The following is a 16,314-nucleotide window of genomic DNA, read 5'->3' on the forward strand; positions in this document are numbered from 1 at the left end:
CTTTTTAATGTGGACTCATACCATAATAAACGCATTTTCTTTCTTTCTATTAATAAATAACCGAGATAAGATTTTCATAATGGCTTCATTTTAAACAAACCTAGGTTTTGGAACACAAAATAAGAAAAGAGGAGAAACAGCGGACGAGCTACGCATCTGCGAAGCGTTGACGACGGACGCTCTGCTCAAACTCGCCGAAATACTGGCCATCGAACCTGAACTGTCGCCCCTAAAGACGTCTCCTCATTTAGTAAGTTATCGTGTACATACTTTCTTGTTTTTTATTTTTGCGAGTCTTATTTTATACCTTTAGAAATTAAAATTTTGGAACGGATCGTATTAGTGTACCTATTGCACTCAGTGGCAGGCCTATATCCTATATTGTGGCATACATACATACATATATTTAAGTTACTACCTACTTGTTTCATTTTCTTTGGATCTTTTTTTATTTTATTTTTTTAACGTATTTCATTTCATTATTCTTTTTGATTAGGCCTCCGAGTAAAAATTGGGGCCGCCACCATTACCAGACCTTAACCTAAACTACTTTTTTTATTGGCAATATGCCCACTAGCCGAGTGGACCAGCTACGGAAGCGTATTGGAAATGGCTGCACAAAGAATTAAAGGGCAGGTCGATGATGATAATTCGTATAAAATCCGTTAAAAGGTTATCCCACCAAAAACATAAATGTAAAAATTGGAGCCGAGTTCAATCGTTAACTTAATTTGCCAAAAATAGAAATGAGATCTAAATGTGTGCCAAGTTCTGTAGACAGTCCAGAAATTTATTTACAAAGATGTATTAAGTTCTTAGGTGAACTATAAACTCAATTGTTTTATTTTCCCTTAGAGAACAACGTTTATTCCAAAACATGACTTTTTTAATTTGAATAATATAATTATTTTCACAAAGCAAACAACTAATGACCTATTGAACCTCATAATTTGACTTGGCTAGTTTTTAGAACCTCACAAAATATAAACAGTATGTAAAACTAGCCTCATCAAATAAGTCTACCCACGACATCGCTACAGCGCGCACGCAAGAAATATCGCAAGTAAAAATCATAGTGTTTATTTACTGTTCTTACGACTCAAGTTATAATAAATAAGTGTGAAAGATGCCGACAAAAAAATGTGCAAACTGTAATAAAAATATAACTTTAAAGCAACCAGGTCTAGAGTGTAGTAGATGTAACAAATCAGTCCACGCGTCAACCGTTTGTGCAAAGTTAACCGGCAAGCAACTGGCTGCACTTCGTAATTCTGACGGTTTGGAATGGAGCTGCGATCACTGCCTCAGTAATGTGTCTAGTCGTTCTTCCTTCTTCGTAACGCCAGACGAAAGTTCAGACGACGAGGATGCCCGCTCCAGCTCGACCCTCGATCAAAAAAAACTAGTGGCGAGTATTACACGAGAAATGCAAAAAATCATCAAGGCCGAACTCGGCGATCTAACAACCGCAATGGAACATATGAATGGACAAATGACCGATCTCGAAGAATTGGTAAAAAGGCAGGAAAATACCATCAAAACATTACTTAACAAAAACACCGACCTAATTAACAAAAATAAAAATCTAGAACTACGGATTGCGGCTGCTGAACAGCATATTAATGAAATTGATCAAAAATTGCTAGCCTGTACTATTGAAATTGCAGGAGTTCCAGAAGCTACCAATCAAAATCTAAATAGTGTGTTGGAAAGTGTTGCCCAGAACTTACAAGTTAACATATTATGTGATGTACTATCATCCCGCCGCATGCCAAAACCCCAAAATCGTCCCCAACCAGGAAACATCATCGTGGAGGTCAAATCAAATGTGGTGCGTAATCAATGGCTTGCATCAGCTAAACAAAAAGAAATCACGGTTGGTGATATCTTGCCCCGATTGCCCTCAGATCAAGCAACACGTCGTGTGTTTGTCCGCGAAGCATTAACCCACCGTACAAAAACCCTCCTCTACAATGCTCAACAAAAATTAAAAGACAGTTACAAGTTTGTGTGGTGCAAGGCTGGTATTGTGTACGCTAAAAAACTTGATGATAAAAGCCGGCCATTTATAATAGCTGTGTTTTACCTGAAATAAAACACATATTAAATACTTACCTATATTTGAAGCTTACTTATTGAGAAGGTACCTAGCTTTTTCCGCCTATTTTCCCTCTCTTTCTCGTTGTATATATGCTATCTCTCTCGCACACGGCACACCTCCCACCAGGTGGCGCGGCCGGCGCACGATAATGTGCAGGCGCTAGATCTTCTTCATTGAGTCGAAATACTCAACAGGTGGACGTTAAGTGTAAGCTTCAAATATAGGTAAGTATTTAATATGTGTTTTATTTCAGGTAAAACACAGCTATTAAACACTTGACCGTAATTTGAAGCTTACTTATTGAGACCTGTTTGTTACCCACCTGGTGTACAATATATGGACGCCAATGTGAATTTGAATAGGTACATAAGTAATTACTTATTTCTTTATTTGAAAGAGTAAGGTGTGCAGATAGTATACCAATAAATCACACAAATTTTTAAATTTTTATATTATTTATATTAACAATAAAAAGTTAATCAAATAAGAACCAAAAAGTAAATCATAATGATTAAAAGTATTAGAACTTATGAGATTGGTTCAAGCGTACCTTAGTTAACCTTTTGGGCTTGAAAAGTTAAAGTTACTACAATTTCCACTATCTTTAGCGTAAATCTGCGAAAGAGCAAGTAACGACTTTTAATTACGCATTTAGATGTTACTTACAAAATTAAGCAACAGCTCATCACCGACGAGGCAAGAATACCTCAAACTCAAACCTTTATTTATTCAATTAGACTTCTGTAGAAGCACCATTGAATCCTCATAACATAGATTTACCAGCTGTCTCAACTCACACAGTTCTAACCCAACCTGCTACTAGCGGACAAGTAGAGACCTTGGTCTTTACTTTTAGGGTCAAATAAATTAAAAGGTCATCCCTTGGATAAGGTAATAAAATAAACCAGGTAAGCGGTTTAAATTATAATACAGATAATATGTAACATCCAACCAAAGCGTGCGGTGTCTATTAATGTTTAGAGCCAACGCCACCGATCATAATATAAACATGGCTGGTACTTTCAGTGCAATGCATGAATTATTTATTTAAAACTGATAGGTTTTAAACTCTGTACTGGAAACATATAATGAACTCAAGAAGTTAGAGACTAAAATGATAAGAGCTTATCTGTGTCCCAAACCTGCAATTACTACAGCTAAGTACGTTAAGTTTTAATCAAATTAATTTTAAGGTATAGTTATGGTTTACATCAGAACTTATATACCAAAAGTCTCGGGACTACATAACGTGACTTATTTATAATGAAAGTGTTTGTGCATAACATCTAGGCCATCAACAGCTATATGAACGTCAGATAGGAAATGAGCCAAATTTATCCAGTAAGTAACAAAGGTTTTTAATTATACTTATTCTAATTCAACCAACTTCTACTAGCTACTCCGTATGTCTTTTGGGTAGACGGAGGCAAATAGGATTTTTCTTCCGACTATAACATTTGATATTTGGAAAATGTATACATTTCTGTATACCTTCAGAGTCAGATTCTAGTGGTGCAGCACTAAACACTGTCTATTAGGTGAATGGTGCTGCTGACCGGGCCTTCAGTTCTGCTTTCCAGAATACCTTCGCCCTTCTCGGTGCTACTACTACTGAAATAGCAGTACTCTTACACGTCGTTCAGGCCTCGAACTGACTAGGATTTCTCATATTATCGTTACAACCCTCGCTCGCTCTAACGAGAACAAATTATCGCTAAGGAATTCTGCTGCAGGACAATGGCAACAGATTAATATGCATTATTATGTTCAGGAATATGGTGCGTTCTGAATACTATCGTCGTCTGAAGGTATCTCCTTTCGATTAACTGCATTAAGGGTGCAGATCTGATCCCATTTTTGTTCCGTAGGAATGCTACGACTGCCTAAACGTTAAACTGGACAAAGAAAGTTGCCCTGAATATGGTCGGTTGTTCCAACATCCCTAATATGGCTAGCTTACCTTAGTTACCCCTTGATTGTAACTGCTACCAATGGAGGCACTGCTCGTGGGTTGTCCACAGTTTTTCGAGTGCAAAAATGAAGAACTGAACTCGTGGGGATCTATGTCGAATGAATCTGTTTTAAGATTATGAAAGGACAGTTGGTTGTGGATGCGAAGACAGGACGTTACTTTAGTCATCTGTAACCACCACGAGAGGCAGCCACGGACAGTGATATAGTAAGAACTAAACTAGCAAAGTTTAGTTGGCTTACTAGACTTTGTCATGTTTAAAATGCAGTATATCATCTGTATAGAATTGCATTTATGACCATTGATAAACTTAATTCAACCGCAACCACGAGAAGCAGGCACGGATATCGATATAGCAAGAACTAAACCAGAAAGGTTTAGTTCGGTTATCTGGTATATTTATAATGTTTCAAAAGCCGTATAGTCTGTATTGCATTGCATTTATTGCCCCCCCCCCCCCTTCAAATCAAACAAATGTGAAGTCATCTGGCAGAGCTTTCTCGTGAAGGGTAGGGGTTCCAAGTAATATCTAATAATACGAGGCTTTTGTTTGGAAGGATTGACCTTCCGTTATTAATTATCCTCTATCCTAAGTAACTCAATAGTCAGAATTCACAGTACTCGTTGAGTCCTTAAACGTTTTACGTTAATAGTTGCATATAAGTTTATTATATAATATAATAATCCTGGTGGGATGACAAGAAACTTGTCTAAGCAAATGATTATCCTAATCCCTCAGCGATTTATTGTTTGAGCCCTGAAGAAAAACTCATGGGTGCCATAATGAGGCCAAACGGGTTGATAAACGAGTCGAATAAATTGCCTACAAGATCGGGCAACTAAAGTAGGCCTATGAGAGGTCAACTATACATAACCAATCGTAATTTGTTACATTCAATCGCTTTGCGATTAAAAAATCTCTTCAGGTGATTTTATGTGAAAATTGGTCGGCTAGTGCCATGGAATTACGATAACAAATATACCATTGACACAAGGCTTGGTGACAATCCTGGAAACCACCGCCACAAATCATCTGCGAGATGATATTTGATCCGACTCGCCTCCCTTTGTTGTGATTCTCTGCATTGTGAGGCTCTGCATTGGTAAATACAATTTGTTCAAGTCGCAATTTCCATAATTGATAAACCAATGGTGGTTTCCTGATTAAATAAGCGTAAGCTAACCTTTTAGGATACAAAGTATTCATTTCATGCGTCCATTATTTAACGTCTCTTACCTATTTTATTGTATTTATTAGGTTATATTACTATACTTATATTGTATAGATGGCCCACTGTGAATTAGATTTCAAAACCTTTTTCTACCTACCTTAGAAGAGTGAAGATCCGTTACTGTCATCTCTAACATTTTCGTGGGTCCTCGTTGACGAAAGCAAATATCTATGATCATTTTAATGATCAATCCTTTGTATATTTGCACCAACCGCAATCAAAGCCCCGCGAGGGCCGATATATATTTGCACCATTTCCCCGTGAGGGACGGTCGTAATCAAAGCCCCGCGAGGGCTGATATATATTTCCACCATTTCTCCTTGAGGGCGGTTGTAATCAAAGCCCCGCGAGGGCTGATATATTTGCACCTATTTCCCTGCGAGCGACAGCTGCGCGAGGGATGTTTGTAATTTGAAATAAGTAGGGCCTTCCCAAAAATACTTAATAGTCACCCTGCGAGGGTGGGTTTAACCTGGCTAACGAACCTAACCTGCGAGGAGTAGCGGTTAAACCTAGCGGCCACATTTATGTAATCTGCTTCGAGCAAGATTTAAGGTGCTAATATAAAATTAGAAGTTAATAATCATTTAAAATAATAATATAGTAACAAGGTACTTTAACTTATTTTCCAATGCTAGCAACAGCTGTCCAGGATGAAATAAGAATTGATTTGACAATGGTAATTAATTGTTATGTATATATAAAAAGAAGGCTTTAACTATTTAATAAAGTCAAAATTCAAATCATTTACACAAAATTTTAAAATGAACTTCGATTCATATTTAATTTAGTTCATACAATCGATGTCACATTCAGTTGCTTTATATCCGTTAACATTCCTTACGAACGCAGCCATACGTGGCCATACCATCGTAGGACGGTTTTATTGCACAAAATAATCTCCGCTCACCCGCAATTTTTTACTTTTTGTCAAGGTGTACAAGTTTATAATATTATTCTAAAACGTTAGAATATTGTGAATAGTAAATCCTTTGAAATGTCTCTAAATTTAATTTCTAATTAAGGTATCTCGATAACTATACGATAACGTCTCTTTCCAAACTAGAAAATTTAAATGTAAAATTTTGGCACTTACTCGTTTTAACCAAAAAGTTGCATCATTTGAAACATAGGAAACGTAATATAAATAAAAGTAATTTTCAAACCAAAATTGCTGTGTGTAATACCTATGTCTATTTTCGCTTATATACGGATCAGATTAATACTCATAAAAGGACACGTATAGACTACGGATACTTTTGAATGTGTGGTACGTTCATGGTACCTACTGAACATGTGCATTGTGCGTATTCCATCATTATTCAGATGAGCGGCTAACTCCCGGACGATTTATAACATATCTCGACATGTTCGGACACGTTGTGATTCGTGCAATTACGCTAACATCAATTTGTTCCTGTTATAGGTAATACCTATATAATTTGTTCTTTGAGCTGACTCATCTCGTTCGATAATTTTTAGTTATAAACTATACTCCGAACCGTTCCTAGTGATAACGACAATGTAATAAAGTCGTAGCAATGGATTGCATGCCTGTTAAGCTTTGAGTTGGCTCATAGGATTAGCCTTGGATTTATCCATACATACTATTAATATTCACTTGTAACCTTGTAATAAAAACACATTAAAAATGAAATAAAATAAAAATATCTATATAAAAGAGAGGGTATTTGATATATTTAGTCAATATCAAATAATCACAAAAGTAATATTAACGATACGAGTAAAGCCGAACGGTAAATCCGTTAAAATCTGCTTTACTCACAGTATTAGAAATTCAAATATTCATTAGTATATATTGCATTACTTATAAAATATTTCAAAAGAAAAGTTACTATTTCACGTAAAATGTAACGGTTGTATCGTTAATTTTAAATATCTAACATGCTATTAAGTATTTAAAGCATATTGAAAAATAAACTATTGCTGAAGGATTCACTAAAAGACCTCAGCATTTTAAATAAAGTCCAACGGATATACCGTCGATTTAAAAGATTTTTGCTCATTTTTAAGTAAAATGTCATTACAGTAGATGTAAAAATAACTCACTGTACCGATCCGACGGGATACACTTTTTCACACTTTTAGCACTTGCAATATGCAATACTTAATACTTAATAGCACCAAGGTTGTAGTCTTGTAGACAACCTTCTTGCGGCGGAAGCTAGACGCCAATGAAGAAGATCTAGCGCCTGCACATTATCGTGCGCCGGCCGCGCCACCTGGTGGGAGGTGTGCCGTGTGCGAGAGAGATAGCATATATACAACGAGAAAGAGAGGGAAAATAGGCGGAAAAAGCTAGGTACCTTCTCAATAAGTAAGCTTCAAATTACGGTCAAGTGTTTAATAAGATCTTTGTCCGATATAGAATCCTTGTTATCTAAGTAAGTAGGTTATTAAGTAGGTACATTGTGTCATATTACCTATGTATCTTGTATTCTACATCTAATATTAATAAGTAATAGGTATAACAAATAAAGCCTTTTCTTTTTCAAACATTAATGGCCAAAATAAATACATATAATCACTGTTTAGAAATATTTGATTGTTCAACAGTCAATTCATTTATTAATTGTGTACCCTTTAACCAAATAAATTTTTTATGCTTGCATGTGAATATCAGATCTTTAATAAAGAATTATTCTAAACTACTAGGTAGTACTCATAAATTCTTGTAAGTGTCCGATTGATGTTATTGTTTTATCAGAAGTAGGTATCTCTCATTCAATTTGTAATTTATATAACATACCTGGTTATAAAATGCACACTGAGCTACGATCCAAACAAAAAGGAGGTGGAATAATAGTTTATGTTAAAACTTATCTTAAATTTACTACAATACCCATCAAAAATACTAGCTTTGAATCAATTATTGGTACTTTAATGACAGCCGATAACTACTCCGTAACACTATGTGCATTTTATAGACCACCTCAAACAAATAAGAACACTTTTGTGAACGAGCTATCTAATGTATTAGATAACAATAAGACATCCAATGTAATCATACTCGGGGACGCAAATATAGACTTAAAATCATACACTGCTATTAAAAACACTTAATTTGATATGTTGTCCGAGCACGGATTCTCAATGGGAATTTCAGATTATACTCGAATCGAAATGAAGTTAGACAAAATAACAAAGTCTTGTATCGACCATTTATTTACACGATTAACCACTATGAATCCGTGCACGGCCGTGGTCGATACTATTCTGGCAGATCACCGAGTTCTTTTGTTAGCTTGTGAAAGTATTCGTACGCATCTTATACAGCGTGATTAAATAATTTGTAATAAAATGTTTTATGATAGTAAAATATTATTTGAGGAACTAAATAACATAGATTGGTCTGTAACAAAAAATATGTCCTGCCTACAAACATTTACAATTTTATTCGATCAAACTTTAAATCTGCTTATGATAAATCTTGTAAATATAAAAAACATATTAATATCAAAAAAGTTAAACAACCGTGGATTAAACAATATATGATAAAAATGTGCGATGAACGCGATAAATTATTTAATAAATGGAAAAAAGACACATCAAATAAATGCCTCACAGTAAAATATAATAAAATCCGCAATAAAATTAATAAAATATTTGAAATTAAACGAAATAAATATTATGAAAATGAAATAAAAATGAATACAAAAAATCCCCGCAAACTCTGGCAAATCATAAATTCAATATGTGGTAGGGCTGCTCTGTCAATTGATGAATTTATTACCAATGCTTTTGATACAGAAAAAGAGACGTGCGCTGTCATCGCCAATAAATTTGCGAATGAATTCAGAAATGCAGTTAAAAAAATCTTACCTTCCTGTCCGAATAATCTTCTATATGATAAACATTACATCAGACCAACTAACGTTAGCTTCTACTTTAAAAAAGCCAACCCTAAAACTATAAAAAAGATTATTTTGAATCTTAATAGCCGAAAGGCGCCTGGTAGCGATGGCATTAGAGTAATAGACGTTAAAAGTATCTCAAGTAAAATAGCAACTGCCATTTCACATCTTATCAACACTAGTTTTCTGTCAGGAATATATCCTAATGAGTTGAAGCAAAGCTGCGTTCGTCCTATATATAAAAAAGGAAAACAAGCCGACGTAACCAACTATCGACCAATATCCCTTTTGTCGTGTATAGATAAAATCATTGAGAAATTTATAAGTGATCAAATACACCTGTTCTATTCTAAAAATAACGTAATCTGTAATAATCAATATGGTTTTCAACCACGTAAAAGCACCACTTCTCTTCTATCAGATTTTTCGGACACCGTGAACATACACCTGGATAACAAAAAACATGTTTTAGCTCTTTTCATAGACTTTTCTAGGGCTTTTGACACCTTAAATCATAAGTGCCTTATGACAAAGTTAGAGTCCTCTGGGATCAGGGGTCCTATGTTAAAATGGTGCGAAAATTACGTCAATGATCGATCTTTCTACGTAAAAATCGACGATTCTGTGAGTCGTGTGTTACCTGTTACTGAAGGAACAGCCCAAGGGTCGGTGATCGGTCCCCTCCATTTTATCACTTACGTAAATGACATGAATAACGTTCTTAAGCACTGCACTTCCTACCAATATGCGGATGATACTTGTTTGCTAGTTGCAAATCATAATGTTGAAAATGCGCTTGTTAATCTACAACAGGATTTTGATCGTATAAATAAATGGTGCCACGATAATGGTCTTGTTCTTAATGCAGATAAAACCAAATTAGTACATATTCGCTCTCCGTACAATAAAACATTGTTCGATGCAAACAATGTGATAGTAGCTCATAATCATTATTGTTTGCATCAACATAATGTGCGCAATTGTAACTGTCCAAAAATCGAAACTGTAAGTAGTCACACGTATCTGGGACTTATAATTGACAGTAAGTTTAACTGGCAGCCACATATCAACTCTGTTTGTGATCGTGTCCCTTCGTCCAGCATACTCACCATGGAATCCTGATATTTCATGAATGTCAAAAAACTGTTCTGAAATAGTGCTAAATAGTGCCCAAAGGAAAAAAATAGTGCTCTTGTACTTGCGAAGTTATAGCCATAGTTCGATGAGTATGCTGGACGAAGGTTTCGCCTAGCATACTCACCTCCGTCCGGAGAATCTGTATACTCTTCAAACATAATTCATACTTCAAAAAATAGTTCCCAAATAGTGCCAAACGGTGCCCAAAAAGAAAAAACAGTGCTCGAATAACTTCGGAGTTATAGGCTTCGTTCAGTGAGTATGCTGGGCGTAGGTTCTACGCCCAGCATACTCACCTCAGTGCGCGAATATCGAACGAGCTATAGGTATAATTTACGTCTCAAAAAATTGTGCTTGAAATAGTGCCCAATATCAGTCCAATTTTTGCTTGACTTTTGACTTAGAAAACCATTAAATTTTAATGTAAACTTCTACATACTAACGTAAAATGGGGTACAGTCGTCGACACATGTTTTTGGACAAAAATATTAAACTTTCTAATTGTAGACTTCATGTTATTGGAAATATTTATGGTATTTTCTCACATGTCAAAAACTTTCGATTAAATGCATTATTATATATTTTATAAATAATAATAAATGAATGAAACTTTAAGCGTAAATGAAGTCTATTACTTCATTGCATTGTGTGTTTGTCTGAATAAAAACAGTCATTTGCAGCCAATAAAATTAATATCTTGAAAAATCCGGATGACAATCGGTAATAGTCTTCACTTCACGTCATATTATCTAAAAAATACATCTGTGTTAATTCTATAGTTACGTTTATACTTCTACCGACGCTCGCGCTGACTGATTCTACCTATTTCGATATTGAAATGTAACTAACGTGAACTTAAGACGAGAACAGATCCTGACGGGTAACGAGGACAAGCTTGTAATAAAAAAATTGAAGAAAAGTAAATTATATCCTAGCAAATAAGACAGTGTTTCATTTCCAGTAGAATTGGAGGATAAAACCAGGCCTCCGCAGAAGTAGGTATATAAATAGGTATTTGAGATCCAATTAGATAAACAAACAAGTTACATTACGTTATTATGTGTGTACCTACCTACATCAAACCTTTAAAAAAGTAACTAAGTAGGTACCCATTTTTAAAACTTCTTAAGCATGTCCTTAATTTTAAGTGTACAGTGTCATATTCAACGAAAAAATGAACGTGTTTTTGTAAAAAACAACTCGCTTGCTACCTAGTTACAGTGCAATTAATGAATGAGTGTAAAATCAATTTAGTTGAATGCCACTATTATAAATTGAAATATACTTACTGATTTGGGTGCAGCTCCTATATTGATTACGTACCTACTAGATACACAATTTTATATAGGTAAATAATGACATCACCAACACATTGTTTGGTTTTGCAACCCACTATGTAGTCAAACTCAAAAACCGGCGTTATTATAATGATGTGCGACGAAGTAAACAAACAAAGAAACTGAGAAGCGCTTGTTCGTTTCGATTGCTTTGTGACACAAAATGGACCCTTATCACCTTCAAAATACAGATCAGTCTTGTCTAATAATCGTAAGATGTTAGGGCAGTGCCATCTAGTATTTAAACATAAACATATTCATTTGCGTCGCGGGCGCCGCGCGTCGTAAGCCCCATACCTATTGACCGTACGTGCATCCATTACTGCCACACTATATTGAACTTTATCACATGAGGAATACAGGTCAATTCCGTAAACGTTGTGGTACCGTCCTTGATCCGGAAAATGATTATTTTGAATAATTTTGTCAGTTGTAATGTAAGCATTAATAACAGCAACTTTATTTTTCATGCATGATTTACTTCATTTGATATCTTAATCCTTCAAGCGCCGTGATCTAGACAAAATATATAAAATCATTGTTCCTAGCTACCGGGGTCCCATGCGACGCGCGAAGGCTTAATCATATTATTATAAAGTATTATTAAAATAATGTGTAATTAATAATATTGCGATTCTAAAGTAAATACTCCCTTACATAGACAATTAATAATTTACACAAGACAAAAATTGTTAGAAAGAAAGTTAATAATATTGTATTCGACTGTACTCAATGTAATGTATGTAGAAGTTTACAATCAAATTTAATGGTTTTCTAGGTCAAAAGTCAAGCAAAAATTGGACTGATATTGGGCACTATTTCAAGCACAATTTTTTGAGACGTAAATTGTACCTATAGCTCGTTCGATATTCGCGCACTGAGGTGAGTATGCTGGGCGTAGAACCTACGCCCAGCATACTCACTGAACGAAGCCTGTAACTCCGAAGTTATTCGAGCACTGTTTTTTCTTTTTGGGCACCGTTTGGCACTATTTGGGAACTATTTTTTGAAGTATGAATTATGTTTGAAGCGTATACAGATTCTCCGGACGGAGGTGAGTATGCTGGGCGAAACCTTCGTCCAGCATACTCATCGAACTATGGCTATAACTTCGCAAGTACAAGAGCACTATTTTTTTCCTTTGGGCACTATTTAGCACTATTTCAGAACAGTTTTTTGACATTCATGAAATATCAGGATTCCATGGTGAGTATGCTGGACGAAGGGACACTTGTGATCGACTCCGAGCTATTCTAGCTAATATAAAAATTATTAAAAATAAAATGCCTTTCAAAATTTTGCTAATGCTATAATGTATAACGCCCTAGTTAATAATGTTATAAGCTACGGTATAAGTAGCTACGCCCGAACCTTTAAAAGCTATTAGAAGAATATTGAATCACTACAACTAAGAATATTAAAACAAATAGTATCTCCTAAGATAAAAAAATTATGTAAAAATAGTAATGAAAATCTCTTTCACCATTGTAAAGTTTTGCCGGTAGAATCTTTGTTCCATTACACTATATTAAAAGAACAATTCTTTAACTTTGACCTGCAGAAAAAACTTGATAACGTAATCATTACCCGTCAACAAACCAACCAACGCTTAATCATTCCAAAAATAATTAACATTTATGGTACAAATGATAACTGCGTTAAAAACAACCGACTTCAAACTTGCACTTGCAAAATTTACAAATACCTACAGACAAAAATGCTCATAAAATAAAAACTACTGGGCCTATCCGAATAAAATTTTTATGGGACCAATTCGACACCATCCCGCATCGAACAAAAAAAGAATCACGTAAATCGGTTCAGAAACCTCGGAGTAATCGGTGTACATAAAAAAAAAAAAAAAAAAAAAAAAAAATATACCGGCCGAATTGATAACCTCCTCCTTTTTTTTGAAGTCGGTTAAAAAGAACAACTCGTTATTTAGTTCCTCAATTATTAAATAATCTTGATTTGAACTTTAAAAAAACCATAAATAATAATAATGTTAAATCTTAATTAAAATTGCATTTTGTAAACAACCTGTATAGTGTATAATGTGGTATAATTATTGTATCTAACTTGTCGCGAGCACACGAGCACGCTGTGCATTGAATGGCATTGAATTTTGTCGTGGATGGATTGCTTTGCATGCCGGACAAATCTTCGTGGTTTTTGGCATGTTCAATTATAATGTATTTTTCTTTTATTGATAAATAACTTAAAAAAAAAAATTAAATAAAATAAATAAATTTCTGGACTGTCTACAGAACTTGGCACACATTTAGATCTCATTTCTTTTTTTGGCAAATTTAGTCAACGATTGAACTCGGCTCCAATTTTTACATTTATGTTTTTGGTGGGATATCATTACTTTTTGTACAGAAAATTACTCTGCAAATTTGATTTACTTTATGAATATAACACTTATTATATACGATTTTTTTTTCTTGCAGTTTCTCTGTATGGTTTGTTTATTATTATTTTCTATATTTTCTTGTATGTATGAATGTCAGCGCACATTGCCCTGTCATTATCTGCAATTTTTTAAACTTGTTTTCTGTTTAAAAAATTACATGATTTTCTAAACATCCAGCGTGAATTTGTACACACACTATTACCAAGATGCAAAGATCGTTGTAGAAGAATCGTCGCCTTACTCCATGACGTGACGGTATTGCCATGACGCGATCTTGAAATTTTACTCTAAACGCGCCTAAAGATGTTTCACTTATATTAATATTAATATTACGCAAATTAAATCATTTCGACCTTCGACGAAACCTTCTTCCATTACACTGAAATTAAAACTAAACTAAATACTCATAAATAAAGAATAAATAAATGTGAATATGTAAAATTATATATTATTTTTAACTGTATGAGCAATATTTTTATTACAATTTTCTTTTATTTTACGTTTAATAACAGTTTTGAATAAAGAAATCATGCAATCGAAGTAATCTGCCCTAGCGCTACTAGCGCGAGTGAGTGTGATGTCAGAGGCACATCGAATCCACAGAATAAATTGATGTTTCGTGCTAAAATATGTAAACTTCAATAATCTATATCTCAGTCATTTATTGATGGATTTCAAAATTTTTTTCGGCCACTGATTAGTTTTGATCTATATTTTAACACTATTGTGGTGAATATAATATTTTCTATTTTTATAAACTTTTCCATTTTTCCATACTTACAAAATTAATGTCATCCATACTAATATTATAAATGCGAAAGTAACTCTGTCTGTCTGTCTGTTACTCAATCACGCCTAGACTACTGAACCAATTTGCATGAAATTTGGTAAAGAGATATTTTGATACCCGAGAAAGGACATAGGATAGGTTTTATCCCGGAAATCCTACGGGAACGGGTTTTTCTTTGAAAACGAGGGCGAAGCCGCGGGCGGACACCTAGTTGAAAATAAAATTAAATACAGATAAATTCAGTATTTTCTGATTTTTTCCTTTGTACACACACTATTACCTAGTTAATTACAAAATTTGAACTTTCTAGGTCATCTGGAAGTGGGTTAGGTTTTGTATATATATCTATGAGTCACTCAGTCTTAAAAATTGCGATTTTTGGATATTAATATCTACGCAACTGTTTAATCTGTATATATGAAATTTAAGGTTCTTGTTTATCTTGGGGTCCTCTTTATATGTACCAAATTTGGTTTGTTTAAGGTCGTGTACGCGGTCCGTGCGCTGTTTGGCTCAAATATGTGATTTTTCAAACCAGATTGTCCATCAAGCACTTATCTTACAAACATATGAATTACTAATAATGTTAGGAAATTTTATTGTCTATGTAGTTAGTTAAGAGTTTTTTTCAATTAATACAGTATTTGTGAATACCATCAAGATAACTGAGCCGATGATTACTTGATTTCACTTTTAGTGTCAATTTCGAAGCTAAAAATATCTGAAATTGCTGACAGATCTAACACACAATTTTTTTAACTAACTGCAAAAATCCTTATTAAAATAGTTAGTTAAAAGATTTTTTTATTTTGGACTCCTAACTTACGAAATTAAAATCCACAACAATGTGAATTTTTTTAGAAATTATAGTCGACAAAATGATTATTTTCACCAAGATATTTGACTTAATTGAATATAATTTATACATATTGCAATAAAAGAATGTCTTACTTATAAGATAAAATTTAAAAAATCAACTAAGGTACCTCTATTATTTTTCTACAATTTTTTTAAAAGTACTATAAAACACTGCGCGCGACCCGATTCAAATCAGTCGGCAGCACAGAGTACCTACATTATTATAACTGGTCGGCAGCGAGCCTTTCCAGAGAGAGGACATGTTGCTCGGCGCTCTCCTGTGGACCTATGCTGTTCATAGTAAAAGGATAGCGCAAGCCGCGATCTATCGTAATAGATCGCGGAGATTTTGACTTGCGTTAAATTGAATAAGCGCTCTTAAGTTAAATAGTTTTCGAGTTATAAGGGGGTGAAAAGTGGCTCCAAATGGTTCGTGTAAAAATACACACGGCTGCTGCTCGCCAGTTCTCTTCGCTTGAACTCGGCTTGACACGCTGCCGCGTGTCTAGATAGAAATAAATAAATATTTTATAAATAAAAAAATATTTCGGGACAATTTTCACACACGGCACAATCTGATCCCATACTAAGCTTTC

General features: G+C 34.4%; 1 protein-coding gene across 1 annotated transcript in view; it reads left to right on the forward strand.

Annotated features, from left to right (window-relative positions):
* Positions 1-16,314, forward strand: part of LOC123694584 — a 77,018-nt gene that overhangs the window by 44,249 nt on the left and 16,455 nt on the right. Inside the window, exon 15 of the mRNA XM_045640051.1 lies at positions 105-250. Coding sequence (XP_045496007.1) covers positions 105-250 — 146 coding nt within the window. The remainder of the gene's footprint in view (positions 1-104; positions 251-16,314) is intronic.

This window comes from Colias croceus, chromosome 9 (genome assembly GCF_905220415.1).
Source record: "Colias croceus chromosome 9, ilColCroc2.1".
NCBI classification, from domain to species: Eukaryota; Metazoa; Arthropoda; class Insecta; order Lepidoptera; family Pieridae; genus Colias; species Colias croceus.